Source organism: Leptopilina heterotoma, unplaced genomic scaffold, assembly GCF_015476425.1.
Source record: "Leptopilina heterotoma isolate Lh14 unplaced genomic scaffold, ASM1547642v1 Lhet_95, whole genome shotgun sequence".
Taxonomy (NCBI): domain Eukaryota; kingdom Metazoa; phylum Arthropoda; class Insecta; order Hymenoptera; family Figitidae; genus Leptopilina; species Leptopilina heterotoma.
In genome coordinates this window covers 1861682-1887517 of record NW_025111202.1, presented here as the reverse complement: position 1 = coordinate 1887517, position 25836 = coordinate 1861682, and the positions used below count along the sequence as shown (strand labels likewise).

At 30.6% G+C, this 25836-nt stretch overlaps 2 protein-coding genes across 8 annotated transcripts; one reads left to right on the top strand and one right to left on the bottom strand.

The window, feature by feature from the left end:
* The first annotated feature begins 24 nt into the window (after window positions 1–24).
* On the top strand, window positions 25–2540 carry LOC122512097 (U3 small nucleolar ribonucleoprotein protein MPP10). Its single transcript, XM_043627741.1, has 4 exons — window positions 25–217; window positions 437–1826; window positions 1907–2015; window positions 2095–2540. The coding sequence occupies exons 1-4, from the start codon at window positions 141–143 to the stop codon at window positions 2457–2459; spliced, it is 1941 nt and encodes a 646-aa protein (XP_043483676.1). The 5' UTR covers window positions 25–140; the 3' UTR covers window positions 2460–2540.
* Window positions 2541–3198: 658 nt separating this feature from the next.
* Window positions 3199–25646, bottom strand: LOC122512096 (aryl hydrocarbon receptor nuclear translocator homolog). Of its 7 annotated transcripts, XM_043627739.1 has the most exons (14): window positions 25435–25646; window positions 24945–24993; window positions 15070–15285; window positions 14835–14915; window positions 9580–9740; window positions 6701–7021; window positions 5914–6123; window positions 5433–5612; window positions 5194–5352; window positions 4968–5118; window positions 4741–4895; window positions 4468–4658; window positions 4245–4386; window positions 3199–4178 (listed from the first exon to the last, which is right to left on the bottom strand). In XM_043627739.1, exons 4-14 carry the CDS (start codon window positions 14873–14875, stop codon window positions 3964–3966), a joined length of 1926 nt encoding a protein of 641 aa, XP_043483674.1. In that variant the 5' UTR covers window positions 14876–14915; window positions 15070–15285; window positions 24945–24993; window positions 25435–25646; the 3' UTR covers window positions 3199–3963. The 7 variants fall into 7 exon arrangements, with proteins under 7 accessions (XP_043483674.1, XP_043483673.1, XP_043483675.1 ...); XM_043627738.1 differs by lacking the exon at window positions 15070–15285; XM_043627740.1 differs by lacking the exons at window positions 24945–24993; window positions 25435–25646 and adding an exon at window positions 21829–21936.
* Window positions 25647–25836: the final 190 nt, after the last annotated feature.

The window sequence follows — 25836 nt, the reverse complement described above, 5'->3', positions numbered from 1 at the left end:
TGTCGTCTGCTAACAAAGTAAACCGCATGCGCAGTAAATGTTTTCCGATTTTGCACGTGTTGAATGTCAAGTTAAACTTTTATTTATTATAAAAAATAAAATACTAATAATTGCCTTGTAAACCAAATGAAACTTTCAAAATGACCAGTGAAAGTTTTATAAACAGTATTCTATCTATAATCGAAGATAATACTTCAGACCCAACATTATTTTTCAAGTAAGTTTTCAAAAAACATAATTTTTTGTTGTTAATAGGTTAGGTTTTTGATATTTTTCTAGTTTTTCTATATTTTTCAAAGTATTAGTCTAATAGATATAGCAAATTTCTTAAAATACATGTCGATATTAAAAATTTTAAATCTAGTTCTTTTATCAATTGAATTTTTATAATTGTTTTTGGTTCTATAAATAAACAGACACTAATTTTAAATTTCAGCGTTCAGGATAAAGCAGCAAAATCCTTCAAACGAGCAACAAAAATTCTTTACGATTTTACAAAGAAAAAAACAGACAATGAAGCTCAATCTCTTCCGGAATTAATAATTGATGGATTTGATGAAGAACAAATTTGGCAGCAAATCGAATTACAGAATGATCATGTAATTCCAGCATTAATAGCTGACATATCAAAACTTTTATCAAATAAACAATTAACACAACCTCTGGAATTTTTGGATGATTTGAAATCAAAAAAGAATTCTAAAAGAATGTCTGAAGAAGATGAAAATGATGACGACGACGATGATGATGATGATGATGATGATGAAGCAGAAATGAGTGATGAAGAATTTGACGATAAATTAAATAGCGCAGAAGAAAATTCAGGCAGTGAATCTGAAAGTACAAATACCAACAGTAAAATGAACAAAACAAAAAAACGAAAACAAGAACCTTCCATAGTAGATGATAAATTTTTTAAAATACAAGAATTAAATGAATATTTAAACAGAGAAGATAGAAAAGAATCAAAGAACTTGAGTAAAACGAAGGTAACCTCGGATGATGAGTTTGTTGATTTATTTAATGATTTCTCCGATGACGAGGATGAGAACGAAGAAACACAGAATGGAAGACTTGTTAAATATGCAGATTTTTTCGACAGTCCTGAATCAGATGGCGAAACAGAAAATAACCAAGAACAATCGCAGCAAGAAGGAAATTTTTCTAATGAAGAAGAATTAGAATCAGATGGTGAGTTGATGGAGAATTCTGAAGAACAAACATCTCCAGCAGCAAAACGAGTCAAGTTTAACTTACCTCTCGATTCCGAGGAGTCAAATGAGTCAGATGATAATTCTGAAAAGCTAGAGAAACAGAAAGTAAAATCCTCGCTTGAAGAACGACAGGAACGAATTAATAAAAAAATTAAAGTATTAGAAGAGGAAGCTATATCCGAGAAACCATGGCAATTAAAGGGAGAAGTTAGTGCTTCGAATCGACCGCAAAATTCACTTCTCGAAGACTTTGTAGAAGTTGACGTTGTTTCTAGACCACCGCCAATTATTACCGAACAATGTACTCTAGACTTGGAAGACATTATTCGACAGAGAATAAAAGATAAAGCTTGGGACGATGTAGAGAAAAAAATAAAACCAGTAGAAACACCAACTGAATATAAAAAGAAGTTAATAATGGATCAGGAGAAAAGTAAATTAAGTTTGGCAGAAATTTATGAGAAGGAATATGTCAAGCAAAAGCAAGCTTTGGATCCGGAGCAAAATACTGAAGAGGCTGAACCTAAGGAACACATTGAAATAAAGGAAATGATGCATTCAGTAATGAAAAAGTTGGACGCGCTTTCTAATTATCATTACACTCCTATACCAGTGAGTAAAATTATTATTGATTTAATAGTTTTCTTAAGGTATTGTAGACATAAAAAAAATTATTTTTAATTAAATTTCAGGCTAAACCAGAACTTAAGATTGTCAGTAATATACCTGCTGTCAGCATGGAAGAAGTAGCTCCAGTATCGACAAGTGATGCAACGTTGCTTGCTCCTGAGGAAGTTCATGGTAATATTATCTCCGATTGTTGTTTAATTATTTTAAAAACTCGACTACGTATTTTTAAATTATTAACTTTTTGTTACAGCCAAAAAACGCGGAGATTATCTTGGAAAAGGAGAAAGAACAAAAACAGACAAGAAACGCGAAGTTCGAAAAAGGAAAAAGAAACAACGAGAAATTCAAGAAGCTAAAGAAGCGAAGGAGAAACTTAAAGCTGTGTCTGAAGTTCGTAAAAAACGAAACAAGGAATCGGCTAAGGCGGTAGAGAAATTAACAAAGAGCCGAAATGTTATAAAAATGGACGAAAAAGATCATAAGACGACAAAATCTTCGACTGCCTTCTTCAATCAATTACAAGATGAAGTTCAGAGTTTAATTAAAATAAAATCGAGCAAAAAGCCTGAAAAAAAGGACAAATCCAAAATCTCGGCTATTAAGCTCAAATTGTAAATTTTGTAGATACAGACATTTTTTTTAAATACATTGTATTTTGTAAATTTGGAATAATTAAAAGTCCTAGTTTGCGACAAAGATTTCATTTTTATTTCTTGTGATATGTTATCGGAAGTTAATCTTTCCAAACTATTCAAGACTTACAAATATTCTTATGTGTGTTTTGAAATATTTCCAAGATATCTGGGAATTTATAATTACAATAAAAAATATGAAAAATTAAAAATTTTGAGAAATTTTTAAAAAAATAGGATGTTAAATCCTACACTAATTGTTTCAAGTTGAATATCTAGGTGAGACTAAACAGTTTGCATAATTTTGTACATTCCTTTGAACATTTGGAAATATATTTATAATAATATGTATTTCTTAACGATTGCACTGCTTACAGTCAGGTTTTTAATTTAAAATTATTATTAAACTTATTCTAAGCAATGAACGCCAATAATCGCGAGCATTTCAAAAAATGATTTCTATTTATAAATAAATTATAATTCCATCAAGTGGGAAGGGAGAAATTATACTTGCACAAATTCTGACGTTGTCAAATTTATAATTTTATGATTTCACTTATAATAAGCGCAGATGAATAATGCTCATTGATAAAACTATCTCATAATACCAACTAATTACATACGAAATTCATTCACATTTTTTTCGAAAAACAACCACACAATTGAGAAAAATTTTACTAAAAATATATAGTATTAAAGAAATTTCAATAAATCAATGGGAATTCTCTGGTTGATTTTGATTTATCATTTTTCTTTGCGAGTCAATAGAACTAAAAAAACAATGTGTTTAAAAATTTTTGCGTGACACATTTGCAAAATTTTGTTTTAAATTGAGGCGATAAAATGTCGCTCAAAATTTCAGAATTACTCACTAATGTTTAACTATGTACTTGTAATTACGAATGTAATAGGAATTATATATATATATATATATATTTATATATAATAGTCAATGTCATTCACAGATGGTGCCTATGCAGCGTTAAAAGTGGCTACCGACTTATCTATAAATATAACAATATTTAAAGGCTCCGATCATCCATGTTTGCTATAAATCATGATTACTTTAAATCGACACATGTTTGAATTATCAAATCTTAAGCGATATTTCCAGTCCATACTACTAATGGCACTTTTACAGAAATTTCAACACACTCGTACGTTCGTTCATTTTTTCGTAAATAATCGTTTACCAGAGTTCACGAGCAGACAATATTTACTACAAGACATTATTTATACTTTTATGCGATACGTATAAAAAATCGGTTTCCTCGACAAATTGTCGAGCATTGTAAATATTTTGAAAAAAAGTTATTGTGCAATGTAATTTGCATTTTTACTTGGGCTGCAGCGTAAAACTTAGAGCTGGTGATTCACTAACTAATTTATAAGAAGTGATTGCAAATTATCGCAACAATCGCTGACGAATTAAAAATTGGAGAATTCTATTGAACAGGAGCTTTTTCACTTTAATTATTTACCTGCTACTAAAAACTGGCATTGAACATGGTCAGATCTTCAAATCCAGAAGCTCCTCCTTGATCCTGGAGCATTTGCAACATATCAGACAACTCTTGAGGTTGGGGACCAGGTGCATTTGCTGTGGCGTGAGACTGTTGAGCTTGTCCAGTTACTTGAGCGGAATTCTGACCATTATCTTGTTGTTGTGCTTGATGCTGTTGTCCTTGCCATCCCCACATTCCTTAAAAAAATTCATTTCATTTTTATTTATAAATTGCTTGCAGTTATAATTTATAAACTGAATTACCTGGATTATTAGGCACAGTTGTAACAGCATGATATTGTGTAGCAGGAGTTCTCGCACCACTGCTCAGTTGAGTGTACGTCGGACCACTCGGAGATCTAGAGGGACTTAATTGACTATACTGATAACCTTCCGTCACAGGTTGCTGTAAAAATAAAATTATTTCATTCGTTATTTCATTGGAAAATAAATTCAAGAAACACTAAAAGGTGGACAAAAAAATCACCTGTCGACCAATAGCCCAAGATTGTTGAACAGGTGTCGGAGAAGTGTTGGTTGGTTTCTGTATTCGATTCAAAACCGAAGACGATGCACTCTGCTGACCAGGGGAACCATAAGCGATTGGAGATTGTGTGGTTTCATATCCTTGATAAACATTCTGTGTGCTTGACGGTCTGGCTTGTTGCGGACCTGTAACTAAATTTTTATCTATTTACCACTATCTTGACATAAACTATGTATTTCAATATCAAATAATAATAATAATAATAATAAATACCTGCAGTAGCTACGGCTGCTGGATGCTGCATCATATGCTGTGTAGGATAAATTGCATCACGAGTTGGATGTCTCTGAAGAGAATAGTCCAATCCAGGCTGACCATAAGCCACGGTTTCATTCTCCGGTTGCCCTTCACTTCCAGGATGGAAATGTCTAGAAAAATTAAATTCAAATTTCAGTTTCACTTTCTTTTCTCTATTCCATTAAATTTTATTAACTACTTACTTAAGTAATTGATTTGTACAGACGATATACTCCACATCGTTGGTGAATGGATTTACGAAAGAATAAGCAGATGTCCTTAAAAATACCCAATCGCGATTTTTGGCTCGAAACCGATAATTCCATGCATATACTTGTCCCTTCATTTTTATAACTATAAGAAATTGAGATAAAGTTAAATAAAGTTGAAAAGAAAAATTATAAAATTCTAAAAATATTATTCTCTCACCTTCTTCAAAATTGCCTCGCATATGAGGAAGATCATCCGGATGAAAGAACTCGTAGCAAGGATGACCCAAAAGTTCGGACGGTGAATATCCTAAAATTCCACCAACCCTCTGATCCACAAAAGTAAATTTCCCTTCCTCAGTGTGACGAGAGATGAATTCTTTAAAAGAGAAAAAAGTAATTTTTTGAATAAAAAAATCATTGTAAATCGAATGTCTTTGAAAAAAGAAAAAGACTCACCACTATTACTATTGGAGCCAGCCAAGTCACTTGTATTCGGGGTACTAGTAACTTGTAATCTCCCAATAGCAACAAGACAATAATGTGTCGAGTTATCATCACCGACAACACCATCCGGTCCAGGTTGACCGCCCCTGTCACCTAACCCCACACCTGGTACACATTGAGGAACAAAATCACCTACAGCGCAAAATAATATGTCAGTTCATTCTTCGTCATAGGATAATTAAAAAAAGTGCAAAGTTTTTCAAAGCAAGTGTTTCTAAAATTCATACTGAGAATATGAATAATTTTTCAACATTTAAAAAAGTTGTATAATTTTTTAAATGTTTACAAATACGAAAAAGAAATTGAAAAAATAAATGCAGTTAAAATGCAGTTAAAATTTTGTATGAAGAACATTTTCTTTTGATTTCGATTTCTTTCAATCTACTTTGCATGCATTTTAAAATGCCATGAGAAGTAGAACGTAAAACCATACCAAACTCACCGGAGGGGGGCCAATTTTTAATATACCCCGTACAGTGGACAACGGCGTAACTTTGTCCGTCTCTTGCGGGACCAAGAGAATTTCTTTGTTTCATGCGATGAAGACCATGTGCTGCAGCCATATCGCCAGTAGTTTGCAGATTCCCAACCTTCATGCGGCAAATGAAACCTCGCCTGGATCCCATGCATAATCTCACCGAGGCTGTAAGGTCAGTATTTAATAAGCTCAATTTATGATTTACTTGTGTATCAGAGTCATCAGAGTTGCCACAAAAATTTTATTTTACTTTCCCTGATTTTCAGACGGAATTTTTACTTTTTTCTGATCCTAAATTCTGATTGACTCTAAAAATAATTAAATACATAAGAAATATTTCTAATTTGTGATTCTAATTTGTGAATAGGTATCTTTCATTGTAAAATTATTCGAATCAGTAGGTTTTTTAGATAGACATTTAATCATTAGTATCATTTTTCCATGTGAATTTATTAGAATTATAAAATTCTTCGCAAGATTAAATTATTTTTATAAATATTTAAATTCTTTGATGAATAATAAAATTCGTTGCAGGAATTCAATTTATTAGCAGTATAGGATAAGAAGGAAGTAAATATTTTTAATGAAAATTAGGAAAAAGTCGGGAAAGTAAAATATTGTTTACTATTTTTTTAAATTAATTATCGAATGCGAAGTCTGTTAATATTTTTCCAGTATGTACTTTTGATAAAATTTGGTAACTTTTCCTAGATTTCCTTGACATAAATATAATTATACTCACATTGGTGACCCTCCTTTTTGACGGTTCCAGTCTTCAGGTCAAGAACTCTCCCAGCGTGTTGAGGTTCCGCGGTGCTGAGTTGTTCCCGAACTTTTTCTGTGTCATCCGGATGAACCTGGGAATACAGACTAGTTCCGTACCAATCACTTTGGGAATAATTTAAAACAGGTGCAACAGAATCGGAAACATAAATGATTCTGCCGGTATCACAACTAACAACGAAGAGGAATCCATCCGCAGCTTCAAGAATCAAGTGTTTCAATTCTTGATCAGTCAAGAAAGAGGGTTTGTACGTTCCATCAGCACTTGTGTTTCCAGTACCTGAAAAAAATGGTTAGAGAACAATAGAAATTTGAACAGTTTGTTAATTAGTATATTTCTTCTCGAATATTGACTCTATTCTTGACGATATAATCTTTTGTTGCGCAGAACAACAATTTTTTCAATTTGTTGGTACCTTGTAAAGATAAAATCTCGATGAAAATGATATTGGGTCCTCTAAGCAAGTAAACGGTGGTACCAAAAATGAGCGTCGGTGGAGCGAAGGCAGGCAACTATCGAGGTGCAAGATCGGAATTGCAAAGAGGACAGGATACTGCGGGAGGCGGTAAGCGCGGCGCGATGCGATCTTTACCCCGATATACGAGAAATTCCGGGAAGAGGAACTTTAACGACTTCCAAACAAGATCTATGAAAGAACCTTGTGACCTTCGTTACCATTACTTTCTAAGAGACCTCAGGTATTGAGCTCTCTTGACTTCATTTTCAGTAGACATTTTACCTTAAAACTGGAATCTGAGATTATCTTTAAAAGTTTAATTCAATAATGCTCGCATTAGCGGGAGATATGTGACTAATGAAAATTTAGGTGGCAATCGCCAAAGACTCGAATATTATATACATGAGCTCACTCGACCAAATCCCATTATCAAGATTAACTTTGCTTTTATCCTGTTGTGAGAAAGGATTTGGAAACCTCGTGAATTGTCTGTTTCAAGGCTGCCACCAAAGTTTCATTTTCTTTTTCCCTTGTTTTCAAAATAAAAAATTTTATTTTTTCTTTTCCATGACTCAGGGCTCGAAATATAACAAATATAACAAGTCCAACTCAAATAACAGAAAATTTTACTTAAAACTATAAATTCAATTTTGTTTATAACTATAAAACTTGAAAAAATCGAGTCTTTGACTCGGAGCAATCGATATCTTCATGTTTTATAATAATTAAAGATAGCCTATTGATAAAATCATTATTTTATATTATAAGAATATTTCATTATTCTTCCTGTAACTTGTTCAAAATTATTTTCTTCATTTCAATTAAATTATTATTTTCAAGAATTTTCGAAAAACTTGTTTGACAATTTTCAAAAAAATTAATTTCTAAATTCAATTATTTGCAATCATTTGTAATTTCTCTAAAATTCTTTAAATTGTATCGCGAGTTGTATCGTATAATTTATCAACTTTTAGTCCATTTTCTATAAAATCACGGACCTATTTTGAAAAAAAAAAAATTCCCTGACAATTTCAGGTCTGTGGCTTGTGGGGAATGAGTTGTTAATTTTATTAAAGAAAGTTGTCTGGAAGAACAGAAATTTAGTTATTTTTCGCAATCGGTGTAAATTTGCCGTTGTCGAAGTTTCGCTGGAATAGCGGGTGACTACCGACAAAAAATCCCATGACAGACTCATGGCCAGGTAGAGAAGAAGAGAGACAGAAGTTTTCTCTTGGAGCAATTTGTATTCAAGTGAGCTCTTGTCGGGAAAGAGGAGAAGTGGCTATAAACAATGTGACGTTTCTCCAATACGAGGAGCCTATCTTGACCGGAATGGATGTATTTGTAAGTGCGTGAGTACACGCGTGTCCCTTCCAACCACACACCGGAAGCATAGATCCCACATTCTGCATTCGATATGACCATCTAGACTCAAGACGAAATAACCACAAATCTCCCAATCAGCGAACCCGAAAAAATATGTCTGACATTTTTATTTTAATCTCTTTTGTCAACTATGAAGAGCATTGTACAGCTTTACTTCGTACCACTTTGTACGTGATGATTAAACGATTCATTTGTTTGAAAATTTGTCACGATTCGCGTAAACAATTTGAGGGACACGATTGCAACAAAATACACTTTTAAAAACTCTGTCCAACTCTGTCGATTATATTACACTCGAGTTATGACTTGTCCTTGAAAATTATCCTATAGTTAAACACATTTGTGTTAGATTGCTCAGTATTTAATTTAATCTTATCAACAAAAAACAAAAGTAGTATACTTTCGAAAGAAAAGGAATTTAATTTAAAACTTTTTTCCGTATTTCCAATAAAGTAATTTAATAAATTTAATTTGTAATGAAGACAGAATGATATAATAATAATAATAACATCAACAACAACAACAACAACAATTGAGCGAGTCGAAAGAAAGGTTTCGAGTCATCATTAAATTGAATGCCTTGGGAATATTGAAAGTTGTCAGCGACTTTGAATTGGCCATGTCAGCTGTAATAGTTTGCAACATATTTTAAATCAAGCACACGACTAATGTAACGGAATTATCAGGATGCGCTAACATGATATTTCGTCATCTTAGGACCGACCCGGAAGATACCTTGGTACCGTTAACTACACCAATCTTGTCTTCGGTACACGCGATACGATCCCACAAATCTGCCCTTGGATAAAAGAAATCAGAAAGCAACTATATTTTATAACGAGAAAAAACGGAGCCGTCCACTTACAAACCGATAATAGGCCTTTCTTCTATGCTTTCTTCTATGGTTCAATGTTGAAGGTGAACAAAAATTCTAGAACCGGATGTAATTGAAATAGCTCCGCATTTAAAGAAAATTATATTGAAATAAACTTACCCCTTAAATTTTTCATGTGAGCAACGGCCATCCGAAGAATGGTCAATTTGTCCGGCTTCCGTGCTAGGGCTGAACATGTCGGAACCATGTCCGATAACTCGGTGATGTAGGCGGTCATCTTGTTCCGCCGTCGCCGCTCAATTTCGCAATGATTCTCCCTACAGTTAGACGTAAGACAAAACCAAGGTAATTGCATAGTTCAAGACACTCTGTAAATTGACGGTTCTTAAGTCTGAGAAGTCTGAGATTAAGGGCTGAGAATGGGGTGCAGATTGTTACTGTCAAAGATGAAAATACCTTTCGCAAAAATAATCTAATACATCTTTATTTACTTCTTCAGTTATGAAGATTACTTCTGCTTCCTTAATTTATCATCAAAATTAATTCATTTCACTTTTTCCCTCCTTTTGTGCAATAGTGAACAAGAACTACTTCAGGGATCACACTGATTTTTTTTTATGTATCACTGAAAAAAAAAAATTTATTTCATTCAAATAACCCATTAATTGACTATTTATCAATTAAATATTTACTTGAATCAAATAATATATTTATTGTAGCTGTCAATTGAATGGTATTTGAACCAATAATTTCAGTATTTTAAGCAAATACCATTTAATTGTATCCAATAAATATTAATTGATTCAATTAATCAGTTAGAGTTACTTGAATCAAATACATTTTTTTTTTGCAGTGTAATATTAGGTAAAAAGGGGATTTTTTAAAATTAAAAAAATGTAGTGTATAGTACACAAAAAGTTACTAGCAAATGTTACGCGCGAAACGTGATATTCCATTTATTATTGTTATCATTATTATGCAATTACAAATTTTTTTATTTTCAAATATAAATTTTTCAATAATTTTAGATTCAAAAATTTAAAAAAAATCACTTATTAAGTACATAATTAATTTTTCTTCCAGTTTATTTCTTCCAGAATTTTTTTTTAATTCTTCGCAGGAATTAAATATTTCTATAAATAATAAATTCTTCGGAAGAATTCAATTATTTTCATAAATAATAAAATTCTTCGAAGGAATTCAATTATTTTCAACAATGTGATAAAATCCTGCGCAAATATTCAAATATTCAATTCCATAAATAATACATTTTTTCGAAGGAATTCAATTATTTTCATAAATAATTAAATTCTTCGCAAGGATTTAATTATTTTCAACAGATTAATTTAAAAATTGAAAACATTTAAAAAGAAAAATTATGAAAACGATTATTAATATAGATTTCTTCAATCAAAATGACAATAATTTTTAATAATAAATCGTACAGTGTTTGAAGAAAATGTTAATAATTTGTATAAAAAAAAACTAACTTTGAGAATATCAAAAAATTCTATTGAAAATCGTTGTTTCCAGAGTAAATTTAGTAATTTTCCATGTAAATTTTATAATTCAAATTATAAACTTACAATTTGTAATATTATTTATTCTGGAAATAGTCTATGCAAATTAAAAGAAATTTTAATTGTGTTCAACTCTAAAAATAAATAAAAGTTATTCTATATTTGTTACCTTGTATAAAAAGATTTCTTAGTTTAAAAACTTGGGAAATAATATAAAATGATCCTATTTAAGTTTTAAGAAACAAAAATTTGTCCACAGTTTGTAAAAAGCAAAAGTTTTTTTCAACACAACCAAAAAATGTTGCTGTTTTAGAAAAAAGGGACAATTTTTGTAAGTTTTCCTTTTGAAAAAGAGATAATTTGTACGATTTTATTAAATTAAAGGGAAAAGAAGAAAAAAGGGGACGAACTTTGATTTTTGGCACCCAGTTAATTTTGGAAATTAATTTTTAAAGTTAAATAATTTTTATGAAGCTGTAAAGCTCCATAAAAAATATTTAACTTTAAAATTATAAAATATGATTTTCTCGAGGAAGAAAAAAAAATCACAACTAACCAAGATGGATATGGTGGAGCAAAGTTTACGCCTCGTTATGGTATCTTTATTTTATCGGAGCTTTACTATTTCTTTACAAAGGGAAAAGAGAGCAGGCACGCAATCTCAATAAGAATCGAAGAGAAAAATCCGAAACTCAGAGGCAAAAAATATTCACTTTTTTTTTAAAAACTAGACTATAGTGATTATCTCTTACTCTTGTAAAATATAGAAAATGAAGAAAAATCTGTAATTTGATCTTGAATATGATTTATTTTATCATCATCTATAATAATTGTCTTAATAGAAATTTATTAAAATTTTCATAATTGCTTGTACACTACTGAGTGAGCCCTTGTAAAGTTCTTAAATAATAATTACGAATTAAATGCCATTAAATTTACGATTGTACGCAGATAATTACGTATAGTTTACCGCCAAAGTATAGAGAAGTCTGCTATTACTCACGAAGTTACTCTCACAGCTTGTGTAATGTTAGACGTCAAATTATGGTCTCACTCGATTCCGTTTGAGAATATTATGTTTATTGTCAGGATAAATGTTATTAATTCCGAGACTAATCGGAAATATTGTCATTTAGTTTTTGACGAATGGGTTTTCGACAAAAATTATTATTGACATACTTGAACCCAGAACCTCGCGGACCTCTTTTATTATTGTTGAAAAACTGTTGATAGTTGTCGTAGAAATAATATTTGAAAAAATTAAATATTATCAACTTGCAGAGTGTAAAATCTGTGGTGGAATAAAATTATAGAGTGTTTTCTCGATTTTCGTTTAGGACATTATTCCAAGGTAACAGTTACGTATGTTGCACTATTTAAAAAGGGTCAACGTTAAATCTCATGTATAAGAATAAGACAGGGTACCGAAGGAGAGGAGAAGAAACGCGATTCGAGTAGGATAGAGAGAACTCCTAGGTCAGAGGTCAGGCGCTCTGAAGTTGCTCGCTCGGTCAGCCGCTCGCTCCTTTGGGCCCATCGAGTGTATCCGCTATAGGTTTATGCTTACCCTAGTGCAATTGTGTTGGTATAAGTATACTCCTCGTCCGCTTACTTACGGTTTAAGAACGGTCGAAAAACTTGCAATATACAGAGCACTCAGGCAAAGAATCTGTATAAATCATTTAGAAATTCACCGCAGAAAATATCCAAGCAACCATTTTATTATGCCTTCGGAAATTAAATTCATTTATTAATCATTTCCAATGTGCATAGAGAAGAAATTACAAAATATCAAATACTAAAATTTAAATTCCCTCCACGAACAGCTACAGTGTTTGTTTGTAATTAAAACCTACCATTTGACAAAAAGTCAAAAAAAAAAAAAAAAAAAAAAAAAAAAAAAAAAAAAAAAAAAAATGTTATCGAACCTAAAATTTTCATGTAATGGGTATAAACCACTGGAATGTAAAGAAGATATTATTATTTCACTGTCGTCTGCGGAACTCGTTTAATGGCTAAGCCAAAAATGTAGAGATCTGAATTAATGTTGAGATGTTGGAAGAATCCTTGGAAACAGAAAATACGATCTGCGAAGAAAGGGGAAGGTTTGCGGTGGTCGGTGGTAATTGCGTTATTAAGGTTCTTGCTCGCGACATCGGTGTACAACCGCTTCCTTTATAGATTTTTCCTCTCCCCGGCTTAATATGTTTAATTTTTCTAATTTTGCGTTCAAAATTGAACAAGTTTTTATATTTACAGCTATAATAGAACTGTTTTAAAATTCTAAAAAGAGAGAACGGGAGGTACAAAAAATTGTATGAATTGAGAGCACCCTTAAGATTCCTCTTATCATGAATAAACTGTAAAGATGTTGTACGTATACATATATCTCATGTTCCCACGCTGGAGCAGCCGCGAGGGCTACCCATTCCGCCATTGGCTCACATTAGTGAGTACGTATCATGTAGTATGTAATATATGTACGTATCTTCAAGAGATATATATATATATGCAGGGTGTATATTCGTAAAGCAAATCAAAACTTATAATCAAGTCTAAGTCTCGACAGACATTATACTTTAATTTAAGACCTTTTTTTCCTTTTCACTTTTACTAATTTCTTTTCCTTCTTTTCCCTGATTTCCAGACAGAACTTTGAATGTTTCCCAGACTCAAAAAATATTTTGTGTTCACTCTAAACATAATAATTAGATATGTTTGAAATACAATTTTGGATCTCTCTAATTAAGTAAAATTATTCGTAACAACAATAGATTTTATGAAGCTGAAACGGTCACCCAATTACTTTTAGAAATTAAATTAAAATTCAATTTCCAAAATTAAATGGATGCTGATAACTGCGTGCCAGTTTTAGCTTCATATTTTTTTTTTTAAATAAATACTTAATCGTATAATAATAATAATAATCATGAAAAATACTAATTTTTCCATAGAAATTAAGATTTTCAAAAATTCCAAATTTAAATTTCGAATCCTTTGAAATTTATTAATTTATAAAAATTACGACTCTAACTTATTCAAAATTATTTTCCAGATTTCAATATTCAATTATTTAAATTTTAACTAAAATTCTTCTTCAATTTAATTATTCAGGGTGGTCACAAATTTCAGTTTATCAATTTCCCTGACATTTCCAATTTCCCTAACAATTTATCAATTTACTGACAAATTTTGTGAAAATAATTAAATTTTTTTGAGGAATTCAATTAAAATTTTATTCAAAATAATTGATTTCTTATAATATTGAAAATAATTGAATTCCTGTGAAGAATTTTATTATATTTATGAAAATGATTGACGAATTTAATGAATTTAATAAATTTAATCTTTTGCGAAGAATCTTATTAAATTTTTTGGAAAATAATTAAATTGTTTTTTCAAGAATTTTATTAAAGTTAAATTTTTTAAAATTTTGTATCCGAAATTATTCAAAAATTAAAGATGATTTTTGAAAATAACAAATTTTTTAATTCACATAATTATAATAAATTATTTAGCTACCTACTTTTCCTAGTTATTTATATATAATCTATAAAAATTGAAAGCGCAACTTTTATAAAATTCAATTATGGAATTGTTAAATAAAATTATTCGTCGTAAAATTATTTTAGGATAAATTGAATTTCAAATCTGTAAAGTTCAATTTTCGTTAGAAATAGAAAAAATTTAAAATTAAAGTGAATATCTTCAAAGACTTGCGTCGGACAAGAAAATTCGGAATTTTGTCATGAATTCTAGAAATTGAATATTTTTCCAGTACTTTTGATAAAATTTTCTGATTTGTCCCTGATCTGTGTCGACCCTCTTCTTTAAATACCCAAATAGGCAACTCAGACAATTTTTTTCGATTACAATCTCAAATCTGATACTCACCTGGCAAATCTCTCTTTGTCCTGCATATTGTCGTCCTCCATTCTTCGATATTTTGCTCCACTTGGATCGTCCTCATCGGATCTGTAAAGAAAAAGAAAAAGAATAAGAATGCTAATGAAAAAAAGTCGAGTTTTGAAAAAGAGTTTTTTCTCTTCACCCCTTATGTTTATATAGCACATGGCCAAGTTGCGGTGTGTGTTTTATAATGAAAGGATGGATCCTAAACGAGACGTACCATAAAATGCAAGAAGTGAAGGAGTCTATAAATCGTTGTAAATAAATGTTGCGTCACCGATACATTAAGCGTAACTTCCGGCTTATCAAACGCGTCTGAATCCAAGATTGGTCATCATACATCGTCACCTGGCCGATTTCCAATGTAGTCGTCTTACACGTAAACGAAGCTCCCATATAAAAGCTACTTTTACGGACAATCCGCGTTTACAGTTTCCTATCATAAGAAGAAACAAAATTAGATATGTTCTTGTCAAAATCGTGATTTCTTCTTTATGAAAATTTTAAAAATATAAAGCGAAACCCTTTTATTTTAATTTTTCATTTAAATATTTTCTCTTTATGATAAGGATGTAAATAATGAGAGCTTGTCAAGTTTAGACCGACCAGAGGAATACTTTTCACCTAATTCTACATTATTTGATCTTTCTTGAAAAACGTTGACGTAAAGACTTTGCTTTCATGTCGACAATAATGCTAAACCTAATTTACTTAAAGAGCATCGATTGTTATTTCATCTGAGAAATCTCGGTCTGATTGTCTGAAATTACTTATGTCGATGCCGCAGTGTAATTTAAGCGCCTCTCCACACGTCCCCTGCGAAAATCGATGCCCATCGAATTCGAACGGGTAATTTCTTTTATCTTTTCTGATTGAGTGAAGGCGAAAGTTAAAATGAAGAAACGAAAAAAGGAAAATAGATTGAAAGATAGACACTGCGCTGTAAATCCGTCACCAATCCGTCACCATATCACCGGGTGCTCATTATCGTCGAAAAACGTTTCTGTCGAGAAATTAAGTGAATCAAGTGAATCAAGTGAATCCAAAGGCTAAGAAATATAAAAGAGGATAGAAAAGGAAAACCGGGCCCGGGGCCAGTGATCTTTCGAGTAGTCTAGGCTGTGCGGGTGATGTACGGTTTTGACCCTGCTATCCCTTCCCCTACCCATCCTGATTCCTGGTCATAGGACCGAGGAATGATTCCTTCGACTATGAGTCGAAGTGGGGGTGTAAGGGCCCCGTATCCGGGTATCGTACACAGAGACTCTTCTCTCTTTTCTTTATGTTCTTCCCTTCCACTCTTTTCTTCACTCTTTTTCCTTTAGGGACCTTACGTGAGATAAGAGAATTGTTGTTAGGGAAGAGGACACGATTTATAATGACGCGTCGGTTCGACTTCGATCTAAACTTCTTTCGATATTTTCGCCTAGAACAGAAAACATTAAACGGTAATTACAATGTCCGACAAGGCTTGTGGAAGCACTCGCTTCTCAAATTTCAGTAATTCACCCTGCATCTTCTGATGTGTATCTTTTTATCTTTCCTTCTCCGGTGAATTCGCAATTTGCATTCGACGTACTCATTCCCTCTTCCTCTCCCTCTCCCTCGTCTCGTCTCAGGCAAGAGGGCTTGACCTTGGACCAGTACGCCAACAGTGCCTCCACTTTCTAGGGTAGATGTTTCATCGAAATCTCTACGGTTACTCGACCTCTACACGTTGACCGTGTGAAAGAAATTTGATCCAAATTTTACAATGAATAATGAAATTGTAAAAGAAATCATCTCGATTCGTCGCCTTCGACTCATTCCTAGCTTCGAGAAGTAAATATCAAAATATGCAATTTGCGGGAATGACTAAATATTTTTCAAGTCCAGAAGCTGTGTGCTGAGTGCTCCAATGTCCTTAGATCAAAATCTCGATTTATATATCGACAAGGAAAAAGAATCAGCATATTTACGTTACGATGGCGCCTTTTTTCATTTTTCCATTTGCTCCAAGGATCACGATTTGGCCTCCATTCTCTCCAGTCCCATTTGATAGTCATCCTGATACATACTTATGGTGATCGTTTTTCTCCCGATTCGTCGACCAAAACGCAAAATGCATTTTCGAAACATCTTTTTCTCTTCCTTGCAATTTTAAATATATTCTTACGTATCTTCTTGATATCACTTGATATCAGGGTTGTCACAAAAAATTAATTTTCTTTTTTCCTCATTTTCCAGAGTTTTTCCTGAATGATTTTCACTTTTTCCCTGACCCTAAAGGATATTCTGATTCACTCTCAAAATTATTTCAAAAAAATCTTCTAATACATTTGCGAATTTCTTTTCATTAGAAATTATTCGAAAAAGTCAATAACTTTTTTTTAAATAAACATTTAATCATTATTATGTTTCCATAAGAATTAAGATATTTTCAAAAATTTCAAATCCTTTTGAAATAAAAAAACTTTTAAGAATATTATCTACTATAAAACATGAAGATGTTTTATAATTTAAATTTCCATACAATTTTTCAACAAAGAAAATTAAATTATTTACAAAAATTTTAATAAAATCCTTCGCAAGAATTTAATTATTTTTACAAGTAATACAATTTTTCACATCAAATTCATTATTTAAAAAAAAGTAATAAAATTTGTTGCAAGAATTCAATTATTTTCATAAATAATAATATTCTTCACAGGATTTCAATTATTCTTCTAAATAATAAAATTCTTAATTACAGGATTTCAATTATTTTTAATACAATAATTTTAAGTAAATTCTTCAAAAGAAATAAATTAATAATTATCAATTATTTCTAATAATTTTTGCAAAAGTTTCTAGAGAATTTTCAAAATTTGAAATAATTTGCAACAAAAAAAAAAAAAATTCAATTAAACTTTTTGAAAATTCAATTATTTTTAAAAATACACTCTATAATGCTACTACTTTAAATATTCAATTATTATTATCTAAAAATTTTACTGAAATTAATTTTTAAATCAATTTTTATTAGAAAATTCCACAAGAATTCAATTATTTAAATATAAAAATAAATAGTTTATTGAATTATTACTTTTTTCGACTAATTTTAATAAAATTTTCAAGAATAATTACATTTTTCGAGGAATTCGGTTAAAATATTGTATTAAAAATAATTAAAATTCTATAATGACTTTTATTATTCATCTGTAAAAAATTTCAATTTTTACGAAAATAATTGAATTATTCTTTTATTAAATTCATTCAGAATTGAAATTTTCTAAAATTTCAAATTAAAACCTTTTGAAGTTCGTTTTGTTTATGAAAGTTCTAAACGCAACTCTTAAAATTCAATTAATTTTAAAATATTTAAGTAAAGTTATTCATTAAATAATTTACAATAAGTAATAATTTTGTGATTGTTCTTGGAGAATTAATTATTAAGTTAAGTTATTTAAAAAGAAATTATTATTGTCAGAAATAGAAAAAATTGAAGGTTTTAGTACAATTGATGATAAGTTCATATAGTTTATAAAGGCAAACAAAGAAGAAGAGAAAATTCCGAATTTTCTTATGAATCCTGCAAATTTAATTTTTTCCAGTACTTTTAAGAAAAATCCCTGACTTTTTCCTGAATTCCTTGATTTTCCTGACCTGTGGCAACCCTGAATATTTAACTTTAAAACATTTTTATTCATCAAAAGCAGAAAACAATACTCGACAAGAAATTTCTTTATGGAATACTTAATACCATGATTGTAAAAAATTTACAGTTGTCCTAACATAATTAATCTTTCTTAAAGAATGAGTGCGATCGCAAGATAAGTAAGCTTCGTTGCATTCGTGAAGTTGATGAGCAAATAAGAGTATTGACTTACAAAAAAATTCCATTTTTCTGCCGAGTAAATATGTATAAAGTTTACTTTGCTTAAATTAATAAAAAGAATAATGAAGAATAAATTAACGTTGTTGTCAATAGAAAAAAGTACATAAGCAAAACTAGAAAAATAGAAGGTAGAGAGGAAAAAATTTCCAAAACAAAATAATAAATACTTTGAAAATGTCAATATTTCTGCAATCAAAAAATTCAGCATGTACAATAAATTTAGGACGAAAAAAAGTCGAAGAAGATTTTTGTGAATCGTTTGCTAGTGACAAATTGGTTTACTCTTAAAGCGGAAAAACAATAGAAAAACAATAGTGATTAGAAATCTAATGCCGAATTCTGGCGTAATTTTTCATTGCGTTATGCGGTAAAATGAACAGGCATATTAAGAGACAGCTCGCTATTGGCGGTTCTAAAATCGAGTTTGCAATAAGAGGCGGTTCTTATTCTTTGCCTTAATCCACTCTCCCGACCTTATTGGTCACCAACCGTTTGCTCGCAAATGATTTTGATCAATTCTGAGAAGCAGGGCATTTTCTTTTCCTAATTCCCCAAGTACATATTCAAAATTATTTTTCGGTAAAATTTCTCACCGAAATAAAAAAATTAGAGATTCAAATAAAAGTCTACGATTAAAAAAAAGAAAATATATGCTTAGATATGCATTTTAATTTTTTATAAGTAACTCTTCCGAAAATGTGTAAAAATAAAAAAATCTCATATATATATATATAAGAAAAACGAGAGTCCAGATTTGAGGTAAAATAAATTGCTTTCTAAGAAGTCCTACATGCGAAGCAGTGTTGAGACCGTAACGACTTAATTAAAAACCTCTGAGAACTATAATTTTCTACTAATAAGATTACTTTAAAGCTTAATTTTCGATAATCAAGTGTCCATCATCGTGTCGATCAATTTTTTCCATCTCCCGAGATGTTTTCTAGCATTTCTTTTAAATGTTTAGAGATCTAAAGTAAGTCGATTTAGAAAAGACAAATTTCGACTTTTGACATAAATATGCATTGTTAAATGCACACGGCATTACTAATCGAGTCATAATTATAAAATGTTTTAGCATACTGAACACTGCAAATTGTTTCCTCACCACCGTATCATCACATTTAACGACTTGGAAACGATGTATTTATCGTTCCTCGTCGTAAGTTTGGAAAATTTTTTTAATCCAGTTATCAATAAAATTACACATAAAGACTTTCTTATTAAGGAGGAATGTTTTATTCATTACGCAAAACGAGTTTTCTTTGAATTAAAATCTGTTTCACGAGGTCTTATTCAATAACTAATTTGGAACAACAATAACGATCCAATGAAATCTGAATAGAAGAATTTCCAAATATTCAAGACTATGAATATTTCAATATGTATTTTTATAGCATGAACACTGTTTCTCGCTGTTTCCTAATGTTGACATTACTTTTTTCGTTATTATAATTATTTTTAATAGATTCTGTTTATAAATTGATCTTTTTTTTGTGAAATACGTTCGAATGGGAACTTTTTTTCTTAAATGTTTGTATGTCAAGCCGAGCAAGCTTTTCTTACAAACAATAGACATGTGGAGAAATAGTTGAACAATTAGTGACAGATATAATTTTTTCGAGATATGTTCGAGTTTTGTATTGAAGGTGTAGATTATGTAATAACGATCTGGTAATCGGCTATATATGAATGACCACAAATCTCTGCTACGTGACGAGTTCGGCAACGAGTGGGTTTTGTTAGAAGTTGCGTGTGTTGCACGCGGTAACAACAGGGGCACAGCCACGTAAACAATTCTTTTAACAGAAAGATCACTTTTTTTTGCAATCTCATTGCAGCAAAATAAATTCTCACTTTAGAGAAGAAAAAATCAGTTTAAATATCAAATTTGGACAAAAAAAAATGAAAATTGTTAATAATGGTTTTCAATTTGAGAATCTTGGAAAAACTGTTAAGACAAATATAGGTACTATGTATTCTTTGAAGTAAAATGACTTAAAGTTAATCGGAAGAAAAAATGATATTATTGTATAAATACTGCTTTTAAAAACACTTAAGATTTCTCAGAATATTACAGTGGAACATAATAAGTTAAAAAGGAAGTGTCAAGCAAACAACTACATACATATGTATGTTTTCATTAACTCAAAATATTTTGATTCAAAGATGCTGACGTTGATTTAAAAAAGAAACTTTTCATTTTAATTTAAAAAATTCGGTTTAAAAGTTAAAACTATAAACTAAATTTAAGTAGCGACTACTTGTCTATTGTCAAATAAATATTTATTTGTACCAAATAATTGTTATCTAAGTCAAATTATGATATTTTCCTAATGGCTTACGCCATTAGATCAAACAAATAAGTTTAAGATCTTTATTATTATACCTACATAAATATAATAATAAATATAATATATATATAATAGGTAAATATCAAATATAATAAAAATAATTACAGATTCAAGTAAATAATTATTTGACAATGACCAAGCAATCCGTTATTTTAATCAAATAAACTCAGTGTAATATATACAAGATACTGCGGGTAAATTATATAATTGATAAAATATTCTTCCACTGTTAAAATGAAGAGAATAAAACAAAAATAACAATAAAAAGAAAGAAAAACACATTTACATGAGCACTTTACAAATTGATAAAAATAGAAAATAAGATAAGATTTAAGGAGAAACGTAAGTTTTTCTTTTGCCAATTTTCAAAAAACTGTCTATTAAAATTAAAGATAACAATTGGATTTTTGATATATCCTCCACTAAAAAGCATCGACTTTATCTTCATTTACTTAGTGCGATTCTCGGTACACGGATGTTTTGACCACGTGTGTTGCGATAATATTACTCTCTCACATTAATACGCAAAACATTTCACAAAACAGTTAAGTTTATCAAACTAAAACTTAATAAATTTTGAAACATAATTTTCTTAAAACACCAACACGGTTTATTATTCCAACCGTTTGTCTTAAAATAAGCAGTAGTGCAGAGAGAATACACTTTTAAGTAAATGCTTAAAAAAGTGAACAACTATTTTGATTTTAATAAATTTGAATTCATAAATTCTGTCTGCTTTTTTTTTATCTAGGTAGAGATGATTGAAATTTACCTCCGCCTTTTCCTGGGTCGAGAATCATTTTGGACTTGCTGCATCTGGTGGGGTGATAGGGTAGGTCCGTAAGAAAGAAGCTGACTTCCGGAAGAAGGTCCCGCGGGAGGTGGAGGGGGAGGTGGTCCCAACTGATAACCCATGGGTGGTGCCGGTGGGACCCCATAGTGAGAGGGACCGGGGCTGGGACCTAAACCGTACCCTGCACCTCCCGTACCACCCCCGTACATTCCACTACCACCAGGATACTCTATTTTGGCGAACTGTATCGTCACTTTACACCAATCAAAATCACTGAATCTCTCTTTCCCTCGAATTTCTCCCGAAAAAACTACATCTTCACTATTCTTCGATTCAGAAAATTTCCAAAAAATTCCTTCTTGTTTTCAACTATTTGGATTTCCGTCCTCTTAAGATTTTCTTGACGAGAACACTTCTCTTCTTGGGACGATATTCGCAAGACATAATTTTTCCAAAAAACGGATTTTTGAATCTTGTCTACGATTTTGATTCACGGTCACTTTCACGGATCGAATCGTACGTTATTGTGCAAAGCTCATTAGCTTTGCGTTTCTTCACATTCCTCTGGCGAACGAGCGATAATCAACACAATGCAGAGGAACATTCTTTGCTTCCTAGCATTGCAGAATTGACACTATTGAAATGCATCAATTATAATTATTGACCTTATTGCCTTCCTCTCCTCTTTCTGAAATCTCTTCTTGTTTTCATAATTTCTTCTTAACTAAACAAAATCTTCTTTTCAGTTACAATTAAAATCATAATGTTTAATAGAAAATTTCTACAAACTTGTTGATATTCGAAACGGGTAAATTTATTTTTCAACTTGTTTTTTGCTCACTTTTGTTAAAGTAGATTTGTATAAAAATGTCTCTATATTAAAACACTAAAAATATTCCATTGAGTTTGAAATAATTTCCCTTTTCGTTGTGACAACAGGTACCCGAATTGTCGTTTAACTTCCCTTTTCATTAAGGCATTAGCCCCACGATTTGAATAATGGCTAATTCGGTAAGAAATTAAAAGACCAGTCGTTCGACGACTAGTCACCACCCACAACTCGCCAGTGACTGATTCCACCATAGCCACATTCACATAATGTGCCTTAGTGGTACCCCGGTAAAGACTATCACTTCTCCCACCAGTAAACGAGACAGCCACCGTATAAAGCACAACTTTTAACCACGATGCATCGTCTCGCATTTGTGCAACGTGCAACGTGCAACCTAATCCGGGGAGAAAATTTATTCAAACTTTTCTATTACATACACATTGATTATATTGTTTCAAAATTCAAGAATTCTATTCTTCTCCTACAGGCGCGCATACATTTTTCATTTTTTTCCACTTCTTAAATTTCAACTATTTTGATCCTATTTCTCTCAATTTCGCAAAGTTACCAACGAGAGAATTTTCTAAAAATGATATAATTTATAGAACTCAAGAATTGTGAATTGTGAGTAAGGCATTGAAATCTCCTGGCGTACTTTAACCATGTGAGAATTCTTACTCGTTCATTTTTCGAACAATGCAATCGCAATCGGTCGAATTCTCGTCAACAAAGTCCACGAGAATTACCGTTACCCACAGTTTGCATCATATGTTAAGTATTCGCGTCTACAGTTTCACTTAACTTTAAATACTGAAATAAGAGCAATAAAACAACGAAATCTAATTTAAATAAATAAAATAAAAATCCAACTTTCAACAAACAAGACACGACTATATAATTTTCAGTCTAGTAAAAATTTGAGAATTTATGTATAATAGATCTTTGGTTCCGAAATCCGAATGGACAAATCTGACAGGTACCAGAATTTTGTGAAAGAAAATTATTTAATTATTTCCAGATGTTTCCCATTTTGTCAAGGTCCTAACCTTCCTTTTTTGAAATATTAAAATATTGTCACATTTGTTACTAATATTGTTAAATAAAAGAATATTTTTATTCCGCTTGTATTATTAAAAATATAAAAATCAATTTGATGTGTTAAAAAAACTGTTTACATAGAAGGAAAAAATAAGTGAGAGATCTTTTCAATTTCACTCAGGATTTAAAAGGGCGGACAGTTTGACAGAAAGATCATAAATTCTCTACACTTAAAGCGGAGGAGAAAGATGGCAGTAATTTAAATGGAACCTTGCACCTGTAAATTGTAATGTAGGGTCCAACCCCATGACAAATATATAAAAGAGAAAATCTTAAAACCTGTTCGAAGGGAATACCTGAATGTACAAATTTCAATTTTTCAAAAAAACTATCCTGTTTATATTATAAGGATGAGCACCTTTTTTTTTTAGATGTTTTAAGTATATTTTTTAAAATTTATTTATCTTTGTAAATTTATAAAATTTTTCTAATATGATAATTATAAAATCACAAATTCAATCACGTTTAAAATTTTATATCAAAAAGAACATCCTTTCGGACTTTATATTTTAAACACCTGGTCGAATAACGATCACTTTACGAAATCACGTCTGAATTAATGTTACGTTTCCTTCGAGAAGTGACATTAAAATTCTATTCACTTACGCAGAGGCGTATTGAGGCTTTTCTCGAAATTCGTGTGTCGTCTTTGAGATTAACGATTCTTCTTGTGTGTTTGTCCAAGCAAAGAAATCTTTTCATTTCTCATGTTAAAAGAGTACGAAAATAATTAAATGTTTAAAAATAAGTGTTAGATTGAAAACAAAGTTGTTACTTTCTAAATTTTTTTTTCAAATAAAGTACAATAGAATTCTTATTGAGAAATATTTTTAAATTTCTAAATAGATAAAACTAAATTAGAATTTTTCCTTGTATAGGAAATACAAGGAATTTTTCCTTGTATTCCTATACAAGAAAAAATTCTAATTGAGTTAATATCCTCGTCCAAATAATAAAGTCAGTTTAATAATTTAATTTTTGCAATTCTTGTAATTTAAAGAAAGAAGTTTAATTAAGTTTTCAACTCGCACTTTTAATGACGTAACCAAGAAATAAATTGTGTGTAAAAAGTGTCGAGATAGCAGTATTTAGAAGTAATCATGCAGTTTAATATACATCATTTAAAAATATTTATTATAGTTATGTAATAATATCATTTACATACCCTATACTGTCAATGCTTCGCTTCTGAGCCATCTTGCATGGATCGATTCCTAAAATGTTTACAGTATTTTAATTTCTTGGATTATGTACAGTCTGTAATTAACAGCAGATAAAAATTAAAAACAAGAAAATTCGAATTAACAATGAATCTGTTATAAGGTGGTGTTAACATTAGTGTTAACATTCTTTACTTATATTACAATTTAACTTGGCTTTTTTTTTTAAATTTATATAAATACTGAAAATAAGTATTACGAAAATTTGTTCCTATAAGGTTTTATTACAAAAAGTGGAATTGTAAAAATTTCAAATATTGTATATTAATTAAAAAAACAAACACTTTTTAAAATAATGATTCAAATATGCGAGAAAAGTAAAAAAACTTTCAAAAAAATAAATTATAGTATTGAATATTTTCAGAAATTATGAACAAATTCAATACATTATAAAACGCTTCCGATGTCAATTATCAATGTATTGTATAAGCTTACCTGGCATAGAGTGTGTGATTGCGGACATTTGGATAAACATTCAATTTATTTCCTCGCACCGTAAAGAAACAATAAAAAGAAGATAGCAATTAACTGTCCAGCCAGAATTCTTTAATTTTTCTTTTCATTCACTAACAAAAACTGGGTGTTTACACTGACGATATACGCCATTTTGGAGTTTGACACTTTTTCTGTGAATGTGAGGACGAGTGTGAAGAAAGCCGCGATAGTTGCTCTCTCTGGTGGTGGTTTCTTAAAGTTAGTCGAGAGTGAAACGTCAAAAAATTGTTGAAAAGGAATAAATCGATGCATTTACTTCATTTAGTTAACAAAACTAGTCACAAAGCTTATCATTTTTAAATAATATAATTAAATATTGAGAATATCCTACGAAAAGTTAAT